The sequence below is a fragment of the Micropterus dolomieu genome, linkage group LG06 (assembly GCF_021292245.1).
Source record: "Micropterus dolomieu isolate WLL.071019.BEF.003 ecotype Adirondacks linkage group LG06, ASM2129224v1, whole genome shotgun sequence".
In the NCBI taxonomy this organism is placed as follows: Eukaryota; Metazoa; Chordata; class Actinopteri; order Centrarchiformes; family Centrarchidae; genus Micropterus; species Micropterus dolomieu.
Genome location: NC_060155.1, coordinates 6,982,179 through 7,004,260, shown reverse-complemented (window position 1 = coordinate 7,004,260; position 22,082 = coordinate 6,982,179). Strand labels below are relative to the sequence as shown.

The following is a 22,082-nucleotide window of genomic DNA, read 5'->3' as shown; positions in this document are numbered from 1 at the left end:
AAATTAATCATAGTAAACTTTAAAGCTACTATAAGTTGTGTTCCAAAAACAATTTACTAGACAATTCCCAAACATTTTCCCACAGCCCTGTCAGATGAAATTAAATTTTATTTCATAGTCTCACCTTTCAAATTCCTAGTAAATACTGTTAATTATAGTATCGCTCAAGTTTGCATTCGTATTGTTACGAGTTGTTAGGGTTTCAGAAGCTGTATGTTTCAACCACTCAACCATTTAAACGTCTGTGCTCACTTGCCAACTTGTTTTCATGTACAGTTCAGGTGTTACAACTTTTCCTGTAATTTCTATTGTGTGAAATTAGCTGAGCTACTCAATATGTTTTACATGTAGCTTGGCAACTGCAGCGGTGCCAAGTACCCTTAGTTTGGAACCGCTGCACTAGATGATACTGCAGTAGTGTAGACCTTAATCAACTCTGGGTTCTGCTCTCTGTCGCACACCAGTGGTGACCACCCGTTAACGCAATGTTTTTGTTTGTCAGTGTTTTGAAAGTCCGTAAACCAGCCCGTTCATTAGTCTTTTCTAACTGCATATATTAGTTAAAGAGTTGGTATCAGGTTCAAAATCTTATTTAGTGGTTGTACCAGAACAGGTTTACATGGTTTAATTTTCAAAAAACACCATATTTTTGTCATACTGCACATTGGTGCAGCTCCTCTTTTCACCCTATGCGTTTCGTTTTAGCTATGGAGTGACAAATCTTGCCTCTACATGATCTTTGTTGAAAGTTGCACATAAGCAGTTCCTAGTTAAGGACTACTAGCCAAAGTCAGTAAACACGGCTTCGGTTCAGCTGTACGTGTTCCCCTTACCAGCTTGGCAACATGAACTGGAGCAAGAGTTTCAGAGTGGTGAGTTATTAATCTGTAACAAAAGTATCTTTCATCCATAAAGTTTTAACTGAGCGCTGTCTCTACATCACAGTAACAACTTTATGTCTGGAGGATAGCTAGTGTTCGGAAGGGAGAGGAGAGGTGTGTGCTGCAACTCAGTGTTTTTCCAATGCTATTTTTGAGGGCGTGTCGGACTAGCCGCTTGGCGAACGTTATATGACGCGGATTTTGCTTTCATCCCCATGTCGTCACATGGATGAAAGGGAATCGGCTGGACTACAAACGAGCTGTTCATAATATGTATAATATTATTTACTTCTTTGTGGACTGGAAATTTTTGTCATCAAATGGCTTGTTAAAATGTTTCATCCATCTCACATGCAAATAACTTTGCTCGGTGAAGTAAATTTGCAGTATCTTAAAATTTTGTTTTTGTTTTATGCCTTCCTGTTGCACATTGGGGATGTGATTGGTTGCAGACTTAAAGCCACTCCCTATTTAAGAAGGCTTCTTATTGTCACAAACCATTTGCCTGACCGTGTGCTGGAGTTTATTTGCAGCTTGTGATCCGCTCGCCCTTCTCCTTCGCACCTGTCTCTTAAATTCCAGTTGGACTTTAAGACAGACTTCAAATAATCCAAACCTAACCTTGAATTAATAATGGCGTGTTAATGTTTGAAATGAAATGCCAAAGATAATATCTTAACAACTAAATATTCAGTCCGTCTTCCAGCAGCGCGTTGGATCGTGCTCGGTATCCTCGGTGGCTCTGGTGTCCATGCTCTCTGTCACTTCCTCTTCTTTCTCTGTCCCTCCTCTGAATCTGTCCATCCTCGTTCCTCTTCCTCCTTTCCTCCTCACCCCCTGCTTGCTCATACAGCCTCCTTGCGTTCTTAGTCCTGCTCCCTTGTTTCTCATCTCCTCTCTCCCTCCGGTCATCATGCGGGGCTGTCCCTCTCCTGTGGTGACTCCTCTTTGAGTCAAATTCCTCTCTGCTGCTCCAACACTCTCTTTCCGAAAGCTCCCTCTGCGTCGCCATGTCGTGACTTCGATGTGAGATCTTCGTCCCGCCGCTTTTTCCACGAGCTTCGCTTTCCATCCCTCTCTCTTTCTTAGATTCTCTTCCCTCCTGGTTTTCTCTCTTCCCATCTCTACTTTTTGCCATCTCCGCTCCCTGGTCACTAACTCCTCTTTCCTCCCCTGTCTTCCTCCACCTCTCTTTCCTGTTGCTTCTTTCCTCATTGGTTTCTTTATTTCCATGTTTGCTTCCTCTTTCACTCCTGTGGGGTCTGTCTTTGTCGCTCCTGCTGCTGTGTCTCCTTGCACTCTCAGTGTCTGTCTCTTTCTCTTCATTCATTACGCTTTCATCCTCTCTGCTGCTCTTACTTCTGTCCCTCTCTGTCTTGACCCTCTCAGAATATATGTTTGCACTCCGGTCCTCTCGTTTTAAATCGCCTGTTCTGCTCTTAATTTCCTTGTGTTCTTTTCCAGTCATAATTTCTTTTTCCTTCTCGTCCGTCTTTTTATTTGTACCGTTGTCTTCTTTCACCTTGTCTGGCTTGCTCTCATAAATTACTTTTCCAGCTGTAATTCGATTCACAGTTTCTTGGTCCTTCATCCTGCCTTTCTGAGATTGTTCTTTTAAAACTTCATCTTCGGCTGCTTTGACAGTCTCCTTTTTCTGCTCTTTTTCCTCATCAGACATCTTGTCTAATTTTGACTCAACCTTGATTCCTCCCTCACCTTTTCCCTTCTTACTTTCCTTCTTTCCCTCTTTCTTAGCATACTTTCTTCCCGTTTCCTTCTCCTTTTTCTCTGGCTTGTCTTTTTCCTTCATGCTCTTCTCCTCTTTTTTCTCCTTCTTACTTTTGAACTTTTCCTTCTTCACCTTTTTCTGCTCCTCCACGACTTTCTTGTCCAGTTTCTCCTCCAGGAGGTCCAGCTCCTGCTCCAGCTCAGCCAGCTTCTTTGGATCAGATTCCAAATTGTCGTCAACCTCCACCTCCACATCCTCAATGTCCTCGTACTCCTCCACTTCGATGCCGTCCATGGTTTTCTGCAGCTGCGTCTTCACCTTGTTCAGCTCCAGGAGGCCGTCTTGCAGTTCTTTACATACGTCCCTGATCTTGGAGGCAAATTTAGTTTTGGCTCCCTTGCGGAGCTCGTGGGAGTCTTTGGCAAGGAAGAAAACATCCAGAGCAAGGAAGAGGGCTGACATAACTCCTGTGGTGACACTGATGGCCTTGGCAGCTCTGGCGGCGCCGCCTGCAGTGCCTAAAATCTTCACAGTGCTGATGAGCTTATTGGTGTTGATCATCAGGGCTTTTCCGGCTCGGCCGCCCTCCTTCATCACATGCTTGAGGCTGCGGTTCAGAGCCTTTTTGCCAGCGCTATTTGAGTATTCCTCAAAGTCCCACTGCTGCAGGGCATCCATACTGTCCTACAAGTGGCACAAAGACAAAGAAGGAGGGTAAGAATAAATCCATTTGCAGGGACATTTACATTTATTCATTTAGCTGACACTTTTATCTAAAGCAACTTATAATTGCTGTACATGTCAGAGGTCACACACCTCTGGAGCAACTAGGGGTTATATGTCTTGCTCAGGGACGCATTTGGGGGTTGAACCCGGGTCTCTCACACCAAAAGCATGTGTCTTATCCATTGCGCCACCACCACACCACTAAGGTTGAAGGATTTAAATTAAAACTGAGGATAAAGTCATTTTCTAATAGTCTGATGTTCTTATATTTTGTTGTTCCAATGTTCTTCGTGTCTAGTTAGCTTGCTAACAATGCAAAAATACACCTGCCGGTTTAACGATTAAGCTAATTGAGCAATTCTCATGCTAAACTTATAAGTAGTTACCTTCCGATAAATAGTAACTAAGTACATAAATAAACATAAAAGTTTTAAGGAAGATATAAAATGTTACTTAGGAGTTACAAATATTGTCCAATATTATCTTTTTTTAGCACAAACATTTTAGGGATATAAGATATGGATCACTTAAATCTGTTTTTATGAAGAATTATGACAAAAATACCTACTGGGTGGGACAACGAAAAAACAACAGTGCAACACTGTCTCTACATCATCTTAAACATTTCTTGTTATTACATTGGTCGACTTATTCGTTAATACAATATATAAGCAATTAGCTAATACTGGCTCATATATTGGTCCAGCCAATTTATGGGTCTAACTCTAGTTATCACAAATTCAGGAACTAAATTTAGATACAAATTGACCTTTTTTACTAAAAACATTCAAATGAAAATACATTTTATAAGAAATTAATCATTTGGACTGTTGGATGGACAAAACAAACAATTTGAAGATGACAGATTGTGTTCTGTGAACATGTGATCGGCATTTATTAACCCTGTCTGAACTTCTCTCACTAAATCAAATAAAGTTAGTGGTTACATTACTTTCTCCACTGGACCTCTATAATGTCACCAGCAGCAGTAAGTCTGTAGACACATCTGCATAGCCTGCGTGAGATTCACCTTTACGAACTCCAAACATTCTCTGATGTCTTTGATCTCTTCCTGGTAGCTCTGAATCATCTTCTCCAACTTCTTGCGGTCCATGCTGGAGTGAACTGTATCTGTGATATTGGCTGTCGCTGACGTGATGCTCCCCGCTGTCGCCACACTGATCCCCACCGCTGTGACAATAACAGAGGCACCAAAAGTGAAAGGGGCCAGAATGAGCCCTGTGATTGTTGCCACGCTGCCTGCGACACTGGCCACCCCTCCACCCACAGCAGCTGTCACCGTTCTTTTGTGAAACTGATCTGCAGAGTCGGCCAGAGCCAAAAGCTCCAGGATTCGATGCTGTAAGGACGCCCCCCGCTGGTTGAAAAGATGCACAAACAGACGGGCTGCCATGTAGACACGATCAGCTACTTGCTCCATCACCCTGGAGAGACACATGAGACAAGTAAAGGCTTACAAGTCATGAGATTGGGTATTTATTACAGTTAAAGTTAGATGCTTGTATGTCTAGGAAACAGCTCTTTCCCACATGCATGAGTCCCAAATGATGCAGCAAAACTTGGCTTCATTTGAACCCTAATTCTGACAAATGCTGGACAAAAGGGTTTCTGCAGCCTTAAGTTAAGTTAAATTAAGGGTGTTTTAAGACCTTTTTAAAACCACATAAAATGTTATTTAATACCTCTTTTAAATATGTATTGATCAGTATGATGGCCCAAAATTATCAAATTTTTACATCACTTCCCAGCAGTATATAACAATAATTCCTAATGATATAATTAATGACATTAACATAACCTGGAGCTGGCTTATCAACAGAAAATGGATGGATGGACTAACCAATTAAAAATTCATTCATTCATTCAAGTTAAATAAGTAATTTTTATTTTTGCTAAAATTAACATTTGCCCATTATGAGTCGATGAGCTTCCTAGCTTCTGTAGCTACACGTCTGATGGTGCTGACTGAAACTCCACATTAAGGAATAAACAGTCTCCACAATAATTGCACTTCTAATTTATACGTGTATTACGCATCTCAACAGCCTGCATTCAATTACAAACCATCTTACGACTAACATTCATGCCTATGAGAGGCAAATTTCTTCTTAGGTCTTTTTTGGAGGAAACTAAATTCAATGCTTTTAAAGACGTTCAAGACCTGCAGATACCCTGGACAAGGAAATATAAATCCAACAATAATTCTGCTCTAAAAAATGTCCTCAGAATGCCAAAATAATATGGGTAATCTGAATAAAAAGTTATTAAAGAAAAGAAACTATACTCACATTTCCTCATTGCCTTCCTGGAAATTGGAGGACTCGTTCCAGTCTGTCCAACCTGGAAAATGGCAGCAGAAATATTGCAAATATATATTTTCTAGTATTTAGAGCAAATACTTAGAACAGTGTTTTGTTTCTAGTTTTTAGTGCTGATTTCTTTTATATTTTAAATGACTTTTAAAGTAAAAGTAAAAATGCTGGTGTGTGTGTGTGTGGTAAGGTGCGCTGTGATTTCCACACTGTCTCTGGCTTCAGTGGTAATTCTCCTGGTGGAGCAGAACAACAAACAGATTAAATGTAAACACGGGCATCCTAACCTCTGACGGTGTTCCACCACTCCATCAACTCATCAATTTCCTGAAAACAGAGAGCTTCGTCAATAAAAAGACAACCTCCAGTATCGGTTGCTTATAAGCTAAAACACACAAACACTAAAGTGTCCTAACAGTATCACACCTATCCTGTTTGTTTAAACTGCCATGAGAGTTGTCGGTCAAACTCTTGTGCGGACCAAGACCATCCTTTTCAAGCTGGCTCGGTCCGGTTGTTGTCCCTCCAAGCGGACTCTTACGCGGTTCATTTGTGGTGTGAAAGCAAACGGGTCCACCACAGGACTTTTTCAAAGTAGAGATGTGATTTCAGCATGATTTCAAAAGCTGAATTACTAATGAATCCATTTGCTAGTCCTGAACTGTTTTGGAAGCAATCTTATAATTGATCTGTATAAGGTATATACTGTATATTACATGTTATATATACCTGTATATTTATACAAATGTATATATTCTATAACAAAGAAATACCCCATGCACAGTAACAACAGTCAGATGCCGGTAGATCGCAGGATTTAGCAATGAAAAATTAAAAACAAGCCACTGCACACTGAAATGACTTTACTATAAATTAACTGAACAACATGTTTCCCCTATGGCTTTTTCAGAAGTACCTTAAGAAGCCATATGCAAAATGAACCGATTTTGTGACTACTAGTCCTTTCGGCTCCAAAATGTGTGAAAATAGGCACCAGGTTTAAAAGTATTATCATGTTGTAAAACAGAACAAGGAATCCCCTCCTACTGTTACTTTGTGGTACAAAGAGATCTTTAATGTATTACCACATCAGAGAATCAGTTCTGTGCTTAAAGGTAAAGATCAATCAGTTCTGAACATTTAGAGTGCACTCGTGGACTATCTCCTTGTAGAAAATTACTTAATATCTTGGCCTGGTTATTTCTTGGCCTTATTTTCACCCACACTTGGACTAAGGCTAGGTCAAAGTTGACACGGACAACGGTGGATGAACCTGGACTATGGGATCTAAAAAGGGAAAGAGACAATCTGTTTTTGTTTTTGTATGGACGGCTTTTATGTTGCTTTTTTGTTATTGTTGTTCTACATTGCTTCCTTCCTGTGTATGTACCATAGACTGTAGTCACTGGTCCAGATGACATTTGATGTGTGTATGTATTTGTACGATAATATCACCCAAACTGTCCAATCAGAGAGTTACCTGTCAGTCTGTTTAACTTCATGCTTACTCCTTTTTGTTTTTTTGTGAAAAGTCAGTGTGAACACAAACTGGACCAGAAGTAAAATGCAACAACTAACATTGTCTCTTGGTCTGGATCAAATGAACTGAACTACAGGAGTGAAAGCACATTAAAACATACCTGCTCAGATTCAAGGGGGGTGTCTTCAGTAGGGTAAGCTGCCATCTCCATAGGCTGGACCTCTACTGTGCTCTCCTGGAAAACAAACACCACAACAAAAATGGCACCACATGGAAAAGAAATGTCAGAAGATCTGAGAAAGAAAATCATTTCTTTGCACAAAAAAGGTCAAGGCTCTAAGTATATTAGCAATGAAAAATGTTGTATAGCATGGTGGTGGCAGTGTTCTTGTGTGGAGTTACATGTGTGCTGCAGGTGTTGCATGTCATAGATGGAATCGTGAATTCACACATCCACTGCAAAATACTCAAATGGAAGATGCAACCATCACTCTGTGCTCTAGGCCGCTGTGCTATCTTTCAACACAATAATGACCTAAAACATAGGGTCTTAATTTTCAATGTGGTGTACTCATTTATGCTGTGTACTGTATGTGTGAGTGTAAATATTTATATACACACATACATATATAAAAAAATCTAATATATATATATACACTGCATAAAATGTTCATAAATAACAATATTAATATTAAATAGATATAGTTATGATTAAGGCTTGGTTAGAGTCTTGATTGGACGTGTGAATCTTCAGAATTTCTGTTTGATAATACCATCATGCTAACCAGTGCTGGGTTCAGCTCTTGCAGCTCAAAGGTCTCCTCAAAAAAAGGCATCTTGTCTGAACCCTATGGAGGAAAAGATTTACAATGTCATTAACTCCATAATTACAAAACCAGTAAACAAGTAAAGGAAATACAAATTAAAAAGAGGAAAAAGCATTTTTGTAGAGACAGAACAATCAATGGCCCTGGACAACTTCTAATAACCTCTTGGACTGATCCTGTCCCACTAAGGTACTTGTAAGTAAACTTTATTTTAAGTTTCAGACCTGTCTCTGGTAATGTAACTAAGATCAGTACAGACCTGTGAAGTGAGACTAAGCTTGGGTATTTTGGGAAGTGTTTTCTTGATTCGGAACGACACAACCTGAGAACATTTAAACAAAACAAGAGGAAAGGAGGGGTTTTTTAATGAGGAAAGGACTTTAACATCAAACTGAAGAAGCAAGAGGAAAAAATAAAATATCCTGTGTGGATACAGTACACAGTAACCTAAAACACCTAGTGGTCTAGCTGTTGAACTACATTTTGGTTCTTGCTCATGCTACTTTCTGTCCGGTCTCTGGTTGTTTCTGTAAAATTAACAACTCACTCGTCTTTTTTTCTTAATGGTTCTCCTGCCTCTCAGCCCGCCTCCTTCTGGTGCCTCCATGTCCTCACTTTCCTGCGAATGAAGATAGAGGTAACCAGCAGTGGTGTAACTACATTTACTCAAGTACTGTACGTAAGTGCAAATTTGAGGTACTTGTACTTTACTTGAGTACTTCCATTTTATGTAATGTTATACTTCTACTACACTACATCTCAGAAGCAAGTATTTTATTTTTTTCTCCACTACACCAGATTACAATTTTCCACGCCCTTCCTGTCCAGTGAAAACTATGCATCTCCAAATCTGGATATTCTGAATTTGAATTTTTCTGATGAACTGAAGGATTAACCTTACGGTGAGAAAATTTTCCTACTTCTTAAACTAAATAAACGATTTAACCCCTTTTCGGATCAGTTGGAAACCAAACTGAAAACAGGGCTGACTTTTAAGACATATAGTACATGGTTTTCAAAGGATTTATGATGATCATATATAATATGAAGGATTTGCTATAGATTTCAAACAGCATATAAAGTAGTTAAAATTAACAAAACCTTAAACATCTACAGCAGTAAAATGGAGCATTCACATTAATGGAGCAGTAATTAATCCAGAAACATTAGTTATAAAAGTAAAACACTGTCAGGGACCAATTTACTGCAAAATGAATACTTTAACTTTTGAAACTATACGTACAGTTTTGCCGATAATACTCCCAAACTTTTACTTAAATGCCAAGTGTATAATTTCTGCCACTAAGGGTCTCTCACATCAAAACATTAACAACGTAGTTGGTGAAAATGTAATGATGTGGAGGTCCTGGGCTGGTGTGGGTACATGTGGTTTGCGGTTGTGTTGGATGTACTGCCAAAGTCTCTGAAACGCCTTTGGAGATGGCTTATGAACATTCAACTGGCTGGTGGACATTCCTGCTGTCAGCATGCCAATATGCACGTTCCCTCAAAAACTGCAACATCTGTCGCATTGTGCTGTGTGATGGAACTGCACATTTTGAAGAAGCCTTTTATTGTGGCCAGCTGACCTGTGCAATACCCATGCAGAACAGTTAAATATTATATCTTTAAGTAAGTTTCGAATGCAGGACTTTTACCTGTAGTGGAGTCTTTTTACAGCGTGGTAGCTGTATTTATAATTAAGTTAAGGATCTGGATACTTCTTTCAACAGTGAAGATAGCAGAGATAATTGCTTAAAACCTGTACAAACACTTGATCCAGTTTAGAGGGACGATCTAACTCACTCGCAATGCCAACTCTTCTCATGTAACCTATCATTAGTGTTATAATGGTTTTTATTAATTCATTCTATATTAGTCGTTTTTTTCAATTTTCATTTGTTTTGTGACTCAAATTGATGCTTCATGTTTGATTTTTTAACAGGATGAAAAAGGAGTATTCGCTGGGATTTTTAGGAGGACACCCAAACAGTTGAACATCATGTACAATATTATCAGTACTGAGAGACATGAAATGTATTTATATTGTATATGTACAAGTTGTGCAATCAGTAGTAGTTGGAACAATAGCTCTAATAGGAGTAACAGAAGTCATATAGGAGAGATTTGTAGCTATTTAATCATTTCCAATCTGTATATTTGAGATTGTCAAAGAAGCAACTAAAGATGCTCTGAATATATATAAAAACATATTTACTGATTTGATTTGCATGTTATGATATTCGACAGTTTTTAGTTTTATATGTTTTGCTGTCTTTGTCGTCAGTACACTCAACAAGACTCACCTTTGTGGTGCTTGTGGCTTCAGAAAGTGTATTATTAATGGTCGACAATTCACCAAAATCATCCTTTCAAATAAAAACAAAAAACAAAACAGGAATTCACTTACTTTAAAATTTCAGTGTTAGAATAAGTTATAAATCCCTGAAACTCTCGGGTGAGGTTGTTGGGGAACCCTTTCAAAAGCAGGTAACAAAGTTCAACACGGGGTCAAAAACCTACTCAGATGTTTAAAAGTAAAAATAAGTCCATGTAAATAGCATTAAAAAAATCTATTTTTACCTGTGCAGTTTCTGTGAGGCTGTCGCAGCTGGTAGACAGTTTCCTTGTGTCACTGAGAGGATCCTGGAAAATAAAAAGGAACTTTAACATTTTGTTGGGAATTTGTTTAAACTTTTTTAAGGTTATTTTTGATGAATTTACCACAATATGATTAGCTTAAAAAAGTAAATGACACCTTTTGTAGACAACCAGCAACCATACAGAAGTTAATTTGGTCACCTTAGTAACGATTGCGCGCAGAGCTGGTTTGGGAGACTTTTTGAAGATCCCTGCTAGTCCTCCGGTCTTCTCCTGCAACATATGAAACATCCAGACTATAACAGTCAATAATCAATGGTGTAACAGAGATAAACAGGCTGAGACTGTGATCGTCGGACAACAGTTGTACCTTTGATGTGGTTGCGTCTAAAAGATTTTCCCAACTGGCAGATAACTTGTCCTCATCTGTGTTTAATTCCTGAAAAAGAAAAAATATATTAAAAAGACTAGCACAAAAATACAATGTGTTGTAATTTAATGTATAGGACAATGTAAACCTTATATGAAAGGGTCATTACTGGACCTCATCTATTGTACTCCCCTCTGCTGTTTTCTTTTTAAACATGCAACTAAAAATACTTTTCTCCTGAAAACAAACATTATAGTGACTGTAAAAATTACATCAGGAGTATTTGTAATGGTTCATAGTTAAAAGAAAAATTCAAAAAACTAGCATATTGAAATGTAACTACATTAACTAGAGGCCGAAAATACCAAAATAAACAAGCTTATACTATTCTAGTGTGTTTTTACATGTGTATTAAAATAAACATTTTTTTAAATTTTATAGTGCTTACATCCAAAAACAAACATTTCTCAAGACAGTACCTTGGTGTTGCTGTTTTCAAACAGACTGTTGTTACTTGCTGACAGTTTGTCGTCCTTGTCCTGAAAAAAGACGAACAGTATATTAATGTGCACAAACACTGTCACCACAGACACTTATGCCAGCGGTGCAACCGGTCACACATGCTCACCTCTGCAGCTGCCTCATCTCCAGATGCTTTGGGTGTCTTCTTGAGAAGTCCACTGAACAGCCCACCTTTCTCCTGACCAGTGAAAATGCAAATGAGAGAAGAGAGACGGTTGTTACGGTTGTTAACACAGCATTTTGTTATTTATTTTTTCCCGATTGGAGTGCAAAAGAAAGATAGACAGAACAGTTGGGTTTGTGGTTTAGCCAGCTACCTCAAATTGCTCTTTACATGACGACCATATTTCAAAGCATGCAGACTATTTATTTTCTACCTTTCAGACAGGAGCTGGGTTCACTTCAGCACACCATAAAAAAAGGTGTAGATTCTCTAGGTAACCCAGTGACTCTGCAACCTTATTTTTGTCAAAGTTATTGTCATGTGTAACAATGTGAGGATGCTGCTGTGAGTGTACGCTGGGCGGACACTGACCTCGTCAAACAGGTTGTCAGTGCTGACTGATCTTTTGAAGATGCCAGCCAGGCCTCCTTTTTTCTCCTAAAAATACAGATTTTTGAATACATTCAGAAAAATTATTCTAACCAGAGAATCAGCTCACACCGTCACTAGGTTTTTAAATTTGTCTGGACCAAATTCATCCAGAGTATTTATGACATGTAAACTGTAGTGATAGATAATGCAAACACTTGCGCAAAAGTGATGGCAGAGGATTGGCATATTTTAATTTTAGTCTGGTCTAGTTTAATGTATTTTATTTATTGCTTTTAATTATTTTTGTTTTTTATTTAATTTTCTAGCTAAATACAATGCACAACAGGACAAACACAAAGATATCATCAACTCATACAATCTGACCTCTGTGATCCGGTTTCACTTCATGTTGACATGACAACAGCAGCCATGGTGAGACAGAAAAATTGAGCACTAGAGTTTGTTTTTTTTCAAGAATTTAGTACCTTCAAGACGGTGGTGTGAAACAGATTCTCACAGCTGCCAGATAACTGATTTTCACTTTTCATGTCCAGCTCCTAAATTCAAACCAGAACACACTAAATATCAATTGTCCATAACAGGACATTTAACAACTGATGTCATCAATTTCATCAAAACACAGTACCCTATCTGCTGCAGCTCCCTCTAGTGGTTTCTGGGGCTTACTAAATATGTTGCTAAAAATATTTTTCTCATGGAAAATAATTTGGTGTCAGTGAACGCTCTTTTAAAAGACATTTTATCTGCACGTTTTACTGCTCACCTTGGTGGTATTATTCTCAGACAGGTCTTTCTGAGGCTCTCTACTCTGAAACAGAGAGATTAATGTTACATGAAACTGGTGAAACTGTGTTCACGCTTAAAAACTCATGACACCATCCAGGAAATTCACCGGTGACTCTGTTTTTTCTTCAGACGCTTTGGGAGTCTTTCTCAGGAGTCCGCTGAACAACCCTCCACCTTTCTCCTGATGAAATAGACAAGACAAAGGCTTTGGGATGATCTGGGTTATTTACAAATCCAGCTGAGGTTTTGTTAAAAAGCCTTAAATCATCTTGGATTTTAACTCAATAACCTGTTTGTTCTTAGATACATTTTTCATTAAGAAAATGATTAGCGGTTTTAAAAGTTGTTACCTCGGAATACTAAATACTGATGAAAAGGTTGCCTGTAAGCCTGGAGTGACACCTGACCATTTTACAAAATATTTCTAAAAAGTTATTTTATTAATAGAAATGAAATGTAGTAGAAAATCATCTGAAAACATATTTGTTTTTGCATTAGTATACATGTTAATGGTAATAGACAATCAAGCACACAATACATGTGTCAGATTTTCAGTGCATGAACAGTACAGTGGTCCATGTGAAAGGATATCTGGAGACAAGCTTCAGACATCTTGCTAGGCAATTCTTTACAATTGAAACATTATCATAATACTTCCAATCATCCCTCAAATGTTGATAATATAAATATGAAGGTTGATATTGCAGTAAATGACACTTTTACCTCTTCAGGATGAGCAGCTTCCACAGGTTTGGGAGTTTTCTTGAATATTCCATTAAATATTCCTTTTTTTTCCTAAAACACACATATTCAGACAATGAGTGCTCTCTCTGAAAGTAAAGTTTCTAAATGAGGGTTACAACAGGGTTACTTGTTTTCTACTTTATATTTACATTGCCTCTTTCAGACAAGGACCATATGGATCAATTAGAAAAATACATGAATGCAACTATCAGAGAGACTGGTAACTTCTTAGAAAAAAGGAAAGAAAAATAAAGAATGTACACAATACAAATATAAATACATTGGTATTTATTATGTATATAGTACATATCTGCCTACATAACCTAGATACAATGTATGTATCTGTAAATAAAAAAAAGAACAGGTCGAAATAAATAAATATTTGTATAATTAAAATTCACTTTGTTTAGTTGTTGTGTAGTAATGCTTTGAAGTTAAGAAAAAGTTAATAAATATATTTCCTGCCTTTCCTACTGCACTGTTCCTGCACTGAAATAAAAGACCAGAAATACAATGTAGTGCAGTTAACGTAATAACATGTACTCTTGGTCAATGTATTTGCTTCTGAAACTCATAACTGTAAATTAATTTTACCTATAGTCTTTTGTAGCATGTGACAGTTGTTTAACGTGTTTTGGTTGTTTGTATTTATTGTTATGGTAATAATGTTTTTAATGCTACCCTCACCCCCAGATATCTCTTGAAATGACTTTTACCTGGTTAAATGAAGAAAAAATGAAGGGTGCATTAGCAGATTTCATTACCACATTATATTTCAACCATGAGTAGGGCTGCAGCTAAAGACTACTTTCCTTACCTATTATCTAACTACCAGTTGAATCTTTTCGCAATTCATCGAATAATCATTTCGTCTATAATGTCAGAAAATAGTATATCGTCTGTCACGATTTCCTGGAGCCCACAGTGATGTACTCAAATCACTTGTTTTGTTTCAGTAACAGTCAAAAACTCATTTTATTGTCACATAAGCCAAAGAAAATCAGCAAATCCTCACAGTGTTGAAGCCTGAACCTGAGAATGTTGCTCTAATCACCTCTCTCACTCTGTGTGCTATAATATTTTACAATATTTTACTTTACAATTTTATAATACGTTGATATTTAAAACATCACCTTTGCAACTGACCTTCGTGTTGGCAGCCCCAGACAGACTGTCATCGCAGGGTGAATCTTTCTGTGCAGATGGATTCTCCTGATACCAGAATTAAAACTGTCAGAAGCAGAGAGCAGCTCCACAGGAGGTAAATTAGTCATATAGAAACTTCTGCTCCTCTTGGATTACAGCATCTGAGCACATTGGCGGACTTACAAGGAACATGCATCATACTAGCTGTGCTCCATTTGGTCACGTGAACCCGGTTAAATGGAGTGCAGGCAGGAAATGAGGCAGAAGCAATGATCTTGAGTTTCTATCAGCTGATAATCGAGCAGCAGCAGGTGGTTGAGATGCTGCAATACATTTTAATTTCATATTTGTACTGCGTGTAAGTGTTGGCAAAGACACCAAGGAAACTATGCCTAACCCTCAGAATAACCCTAGCTACAATCATACAAACACTGAAGCCTGCTGGGTCTCATGGCATGTGCTATACCTCTCTAGCTGTTTTGGGAGTCTTTCTGAGGAGTCCACTGAAAAAAACGCCTTTCTCCTGCAGAGAGCAGAAAACCTGTTAAAGCTAAACAACAACTTATTTTCTTTAATTTCAGAATTAAAGAACCATATCTACCACTTGCAGAGCTACAGATATTTTGTCTCACAGGTGTTTTAATGATAGTTAGGGTGACTCGTAGTTTCAGCGGGTGTAGGGAGAGGATCTGTCTGCCAGTTCTATTATGAAGACTCACCTTGTTCTCCGACAAGCTTTCAGTGCTGGCAGAGAGCTCACTGTGTAAAGACTCTGCGCCCTAAACATTTAAAAAGAATTACTCAACATGTGCCAACATGAACACTGATAATGGACTCTGAGATTGAAAACAGTTAGTGAAACAAAAAAGGTTAAAGCAGGGAATCAGAGAAACAGCTTACATGTGTTGCAGTAATCTTATTATTCTTAAACCTGCGTCTAAAAGCAGCTGGTCAGTGATTCAGATTGCAGATGTGAGAACATTTTAAGAAATGTAGGTATGTTAAGAGTACTAGCAAAACGTAAGAACAAAGGTCATTCCTTTAATCCTGCAGCTGTCTAAATAGAAATTTTCCACACAAAGGTAGTTAGGTCTCAGTGACCATCAACTGTACTTTCTACAACTAATTATGAGACAATTTGAGACCACTACATAGGGTATACTGTAATAATAGTTTTCACTTTGAGTAAACAACTTAATCGATTAGCAATATGTAATGAAATATTGTGCAACACTTTACTGTAAGTCCCCCTATTTAGTATTTATAAGCAATATATAAACTTTTAATAGGTTTATAACACACTGTAATGTAGCAACTGTATAAACTGATAGTGTATTTTTGGGCTGCACAATATGGTGAAAAGAAATTACATTAAGATTATTTTGACAAATATAACGAGTTGCGATGTGATTCATGATTAGTGGGAATGATTACTTTTGCATTGTCATCACTGAAAAAAACGATTAAAATCAATGAATTGGATATTGCACTTGGCCATGATGCGATTTTAATGATATCTGGATTACTTGTGCAACCCTTTTGTATTTGTCAACAGTTATAACTCTAAGTGGTTGTCTGTCTGTCATTCATTGCATGTTCTTTGTTTTACCAGCGTGTCTACTCGTGTAGATGACTGTTCATATCTGTGTTTTGTGTTCATGCCTTTTGTTTCCGGATTATTCCTTGTGTGTTCCTCTGGATATTTTGGATAACTACTGTCAGTTTTGGACTTATGGACTTCTCACCCATTTCATTGTGTTTTACTTTGTGTCACTAATTTACCTGCTCCACTCCTATGTCTGCATTTGGACCCAAAACCCCTGTTTCCCTTGTCAGCACCATGGTACACTGTAACATTTATAGAGATTAAAGTTATGATTGTGAAGGAATTTTAATGGTTATATTACGCAGGCTTTCCCCAGGACACACATGTAGAGATTGGTGAAGAATAAGCCTACTTGGAAACCTACTTGGTTAATCTCTGTAGGTGTAATAAGGATAAATATTCCCTGTAAGGAAGAATCCTACAGATTTGTGTCCTCACTCTGCACTGCTGTTGCCATTCTCCTTGGCCGAGCTTCAATAAAGCTTCTGCTTAAGACACCCAGAGTTTCCTGAAACATTCCTCATCACTAGAGCTGACCAGCTCACAAGAGGTTTTCATCACAATGATGGCTTACAAATACTGTATATTAATAAACACTTCTTTGTATAAAAATCTTTGTATCTGCTTATAGCTACATTCTAGTGGTATAAACTAGTATATAGGAAAATGAAGCTTCCAGCCTCTTGGATATAATATCATCTCATATACCATCTCATCTTTTAAAAGCTTTGCTAGTTATTGGCCCAGCTGTTTTAGCTATTGTTAACTGTTCTTTGTCCCACAGTAAAGAAAACCAAACTAGATCCGACTTTGTGCATGAGGGCTTATCTAAACTAGCCCTAAAAATAAATTTCAGTCAGGCAAACAGAAACTTCTGAAAGTGCTCTTCTGAGGGTCTCCAATGACATTTAAATGTCCTCTGATACTGGTGAGTGCTCTGTGTTAGTTCTCCTTGACCTCAGCTTTGTGTTTGAAACAACAGACCATCATTTTAACGATGATTAGGAGGCTACATGATTGGGTGGGCATATCAATCTTTGGTTTTCATTCTATCTCACTCACAAACATTTTACTGTCTCTATTGGAAACTTTGTGTCCGATTCCTCTCCACTGTCTTGTGGTGTCCCTCAGGGCTTGGTTCTGGGACCCCTGTTATTCTCTCTATATCATAAACAGATTCAATATTACACATCATTTATTTGTGTATGATATCCAACTCCACATCTCATTCAAACCCAGTGAAGCCTTTAGATTATCTAGGCTCCTTGAGTGTTGATACCAGGGACTGGACAGCAGAATTTTTTTTTTTAAAACTCAATGCTGATAAGACAGAGGTTCCGGTAGTTACTCCAGAAAAAGTTGCCCCCGTGATTATGTAAAGTATTGGGCTTCTTTCCCCTGCTGCACAATTCAACCTGCATAATTTGGGGGTAAATATTTGATCAATCCTTATTGTTCTACACACATGTTAAGCAACTGGCCAGATCATGTATGTTCTCGCATCGACTACGCACTATTCTCCCTGCCCTTGATCGTCTGCAAGGCAGTCAAGAATGCTGCCACAAGAGTACTCAATATGTCAAATAGACTGTCTTATTTTAACCCCATTTTTATTATGTACGATGTATGTATTGTGTATCTTTACTATATACAGGGTATTTGTTATGTATTTGTACTGGTTTTTAGTTCGCATTTTTCTTCATGTCGCTCAGGCGGTCACTTCATCTTGTGTGGCTTCTTTCTTGTATGTGTTTGGGTAGCACTTTACAGGTATGGGTAATGCGTATATCTGGGTAATACTAGGCTGAAATGTATCTAACAGGGTAATAAGCAGCCAAAAACAAAGGCGAATAATGGGAATATTTAGGGAACAATAAGGTATCCTTCTTTAACTTTCTACAAAAAAATCATTATATCTGTACAATATTTCGATTGAAATGGTGACATTAAAGGGGTAATAAACTGATGATAATGATGAGATAATATAGGTTGATGTTTTCACAGTATTATGCTACTATCAGCATAATACCTTCAAAATCACATTAACATTCTTGGAAGTGAAAATTGGTAATTACCATATTATATTGCTGAAATTCATCCTCGCCTATATTTCAAACATTCCCTTATGTTCCAAAGTATTATTGTATAAATGGTATATTTAATGCTGTAACTTGTTACCTGGAAACATCTATGGTAGTTTCTGTGTAGTAACCTGAATCAGGGCTGCAAAATGCTAAACTACCTAAAGGTCTTTGTCACATATCACACCCTCCCACACACATTTCTCTCTCTCTCTGTCTGGTAAAACAAAAATTTAAATTCAAATTCAAGACAGCATATACAGTTTACCTCATTGTTTGTTGTTTTCATCCAGTATTGTGTCTGAGTGAGCTCCTGCAGAGAAAACACAAATCTGTTTTAAAGGGTCTGGTCTGAAATCTTCAATCTTTTTTTACAGCTTTTGTCAGTTCTGAAATTGTAGTGCTGAAGCTGCCATTGACTAACAACAAAAGTGAGCTTGTGTCAATATTTAATTATTTAAAAGTGATATGGATCTGATGGGGCGGCATTGTGGTGCAGTGGTTAGCACTGTCGTCTCACAGAAAGAAGGTTCAAACCCCGGTTGCCCCGGCCTTTCTGTGTGGAGTTTGCATGTTCTCCCCGTGTCTGCTCTTCTCTCCGGGTGCTCCAGCTTCTTCCCACTGTCCAAAGACATGCGGACTAGGTTAATTGGTGACCCTAAATTGTCCTCAGGTGTGTGTGAGCGGTTGAGTGGCTGTTCGTCTATGTGTGGCCCTGTGATGGACTGGCGACCTGTCCAGGGTGTACCCCGCCTTTCGCCCGATGCTAGCTGGGATTGGCTCCAGCCCCCCGCAACCCTGTACGCAGGATAAGCGGTTGACGATGGATGGATGGATCTGATGGATTTCCTTCTTAGGTTTGCTCTTCACAGAGTGGAAATGTCCTCTCTACTGGAAACCAGCCTAATTCAATTACTTACTTACTTACTTATACATACTTTAAGAACTGTTGGCCCACCACACCAGCTCAGTAGAAGGTAAATAATTAGCCTACACCACATCAGTGATGTCTCAACCACCTTCATGGTATAGTTTGTGTACACATAAACCAAAGAGATTGTTAAAACTCGACTTACCGCATCTGAAGGCCGCTGAGGCACCAGAGGAGTTGATTTCTCCAACCTCTCTGTGTCATTTCCATTTATCTGTAAAGATAGTTTACTCTGGTGTGTAGCCTTGCTATAACATCTTGAAGTCTTACATATTTACTTCAGCAAACAAGCAAACAATCAAACACCTGATTAACTTTGTCACATAGCTAATCAACAGTTCATTCCAGTACCTCAGCAGGCTTTGGGGGAGGTTTTGGCTGTGAAAAGAGAATATAAGACATTATAAGACATATGTGTGTGTATTGTATACAATAACAGGGTTTATCTTCCTCTGTCTACTGTTTGGGATGTTTTTATATGCTGTACAGAGTCAGTGTTGGAGAGAATTCAGACTGTGCTGTGCTTTAGTTAACTGTTTGTGTGTTAGATCTAAATGTTCTCACCAGCTTTGGTTTCCTTTTGGCTTCTGGCTTCATCATACACGCCTCCATCCTGCCTGTTAGAGTGATACAGAGAGATAAAGAGTAAACAGGAGCAACCACACATTTGTGCTAGTTTGTTATCGGAGCATTTCCACTTTGAATGCCTCTTTCAAAGCCAACTGGACCACATGGAAGTAAGAGCTCACCAACGTCCTCTATTCTTCACAGCATACCTTTTGACATGCCATAACAGGAAAAGCACAGGTGTAATTAAGAATATTTATAATACCTCTATTCCACTCAAACCAGCTACTGTGTATCAATTACATACTACATACTTAAGCATATGTACTAGTCATTGTCAGAGTATACCGTTTCTTCAGTATATATACAAGAAATCAATGTGGTTTACAGTTTTGTGAGAAGCTTCTAATTTTAAATATGTAGAATTGTAGGTGATTTGCTAGCAGTACTTTAGATTTAATTTCATCAAACAAAATGCCCAAATAAGCTAAACTAATAAGTATTGTCTCACAAAACTCTATAATCATTGAACACACATTTAATTTAATAAACACTTAAAAGTGCCATACTGTTGCACTGGGGGATATGTTCCTTCTGTACAACAAAGACAAACAGTGTAGTTATTCCATTATTTCACCGCCATGTAAGGCACTTAAAGCTGCATTTGTATCCAACTCTTCTCGAGAAACAAAACTTAACTTAACCTTGAAATTCCAGGACTGCGTCTGTTACCTCACAGTAGATCTGTGTTAGTCAGACGAAACAAGCAAAATGAAGACATTACCATGCCCTCTGAGAAATTAGGAACGCAATTCTTCTTACTATTTTTCATCTAGAATATAAATGGCAGATTAATCAATGATGGAAGTAATTGTTAGTTGCACTCCTAGATCACTGTGATAAGGGTCTGCCAATTATTATTACTTTAAAGAATGGATGCCATGTAGAGGCATGTCTAGTCTAAATGCAGGTTAACCATGTACTCCATTCTTGCCCTTTTGCTTATAAAGTCTATACATTTACAGGTGGAGAGAACCAGTTTACTGTTATGTTTTATTAGTTTAATTTACCTCAATCGCTTGTGGACAGTTTGTGACTCTATTAACCTTTTTATTGACTTGTTCAAGGACTCACTTACTTTGATTTTCTCTCTACCCTGACTTGAGTGAGCAAAGTATTACATGCATTACTTTTTTTTAAACAAATGAAAAAACATTTAATCTATAAAATAATTGTTAGTTATGGCCTTAAATACCACAAACCCAAAAAGTAAAAAAAACTGCATTCAAAAGTACTTAAAGGTAATCCAGTATCAGCAGCATAATGTACTTAATAGCAATTTATCATTTATAAGTCATGTTTTCTTGCAGAATCTTCACCTGTAAAGTAACCATTACCAACAAGTAAGTTAATGGAGTATAATGAAGCTCAAGTACAAGTGCCCTTAAAAATGTGGTAAAATACTTCCACCTCTGCTGTTGACAGCAAACATATCAACATACAACTGGTCAGAAAGTCACTAGACTAGAAAAAGTATATTATATTGACACAAGATAAGAAGAAACACATTACACTTACAGTGGTCACTTACCTCATGAACCGTTTGGAGAAGTACCACAGTAAACATTTCCTAAAACTGTAACGTTAGTCTGGCTTTGCTAAACTCTGTTTCTGAAAATTAGCTTTACTTAATTAACGATACATGGTGAAAACCTTTAGCTAACGCCAGCTAACAGTTAAAAGCTAAACAAAATGCACTTGACACTTTAACGGAGGGTCTAAGTATAAATTACAAACGTGTGAAACTATAAAACCAAATCTCGCTGATGTCAAACCGAGCGTTTCAACCTTTTTATATATAGTCTATGGTTTCAACATACCGAAGACTAAAAGACATCTCAGCACGAAATCAGATCAAAGCAGCGAGCAGTGACGGCTCCTTCACTGTCAACAAGTTCCCCGGAGTTTTTAAAACTCTGCCACACCCGCACAACAGCTGCACACACGAGGCGTTCAAGAGCTCCTCCACAGCTCCAAAATCCCACGCTTTGGTTTGTTTTTGTTATATACAGTTAAAGTAGTGCTTGTTTTATTAACATCACAGGTTTATGATTATAAATTGCCTTCACCCGCATGTTCCACATTGATAATAATTTTTAAATCTATATTCGATTTATTTTATGTGCTACATGTTTG

General features: G+C 37.9%; 1 protein-coding gene across 12 annotated transcripts; it reads right to left on the bottom strand.

The window, feature by feature from the left end:
* Positions 1–1,381: 1,381 nt before the first annotated feature.
* On the bottom strand, positions 1,382–21,848 carry LOC123972255 (titin homolog). 12 transcript variants are annotated; one of them, XM_046051602.1, is made up of 27 exons: positions 21,767–21,848; positions 19,884–19,936; positions 19,671–19,697; positions 19,465–19,533; positions 18,657–18,701; positions 15,421–15,480; positions 15,168–15,224; positions 14,702–14,767; positions 13,535–13,606; positions 12,918–12,992; positions 12,789–12,833; positions 12,490–12,561; positions 12,005–12,070; positions 11,576–11,647; positions 11,427–11,486; positions 10,948–11,016; positions 10,779–10,850; positions 10,560–10,622; positions 10,283–10,345; positions 8,524–8,595; positions 8,236–8,298; positions 7,923–7,997; positions 7,310–7,384; positions 5,957–5,996; positions 5,646–5,697; positions 4,367–4,781; positions 1,382–3,294 (listed from the first exon to the last, which is right to left on the bottom strand). In XM_046051602.1, exons 2-27 carry the CDS (start codon positions 19,929–19,931, stop codon positions 1,564–1,566), a joined length of 3,624 nt encoding a protein of 1,207 aa, XP_045907558.1. In that variant the 5' UTR covers positions 19,932–19,936; positions 21,767–21,848; the 3' UTR covers positions 1,382–1,563. The 12 variants fall into 12 exon arrangements, with proteins under 12 accessions (XP_045907558.1, XP_045907557.1, XP_045907559.1 ...); XM_046051601.1 differs by lacking the exon at positions 21,767–21,848 and adding an exon at positions 21,478–21,760; XM_046051603.1 differs by lacking the exon at positions 21,767–21,848 and adding an exon at positions 21,478–21,760 and having other exon boundaries at positions 7,935–7,997.
* Positions 21,849–22,082: the final 234 nt, after the last annotated feature.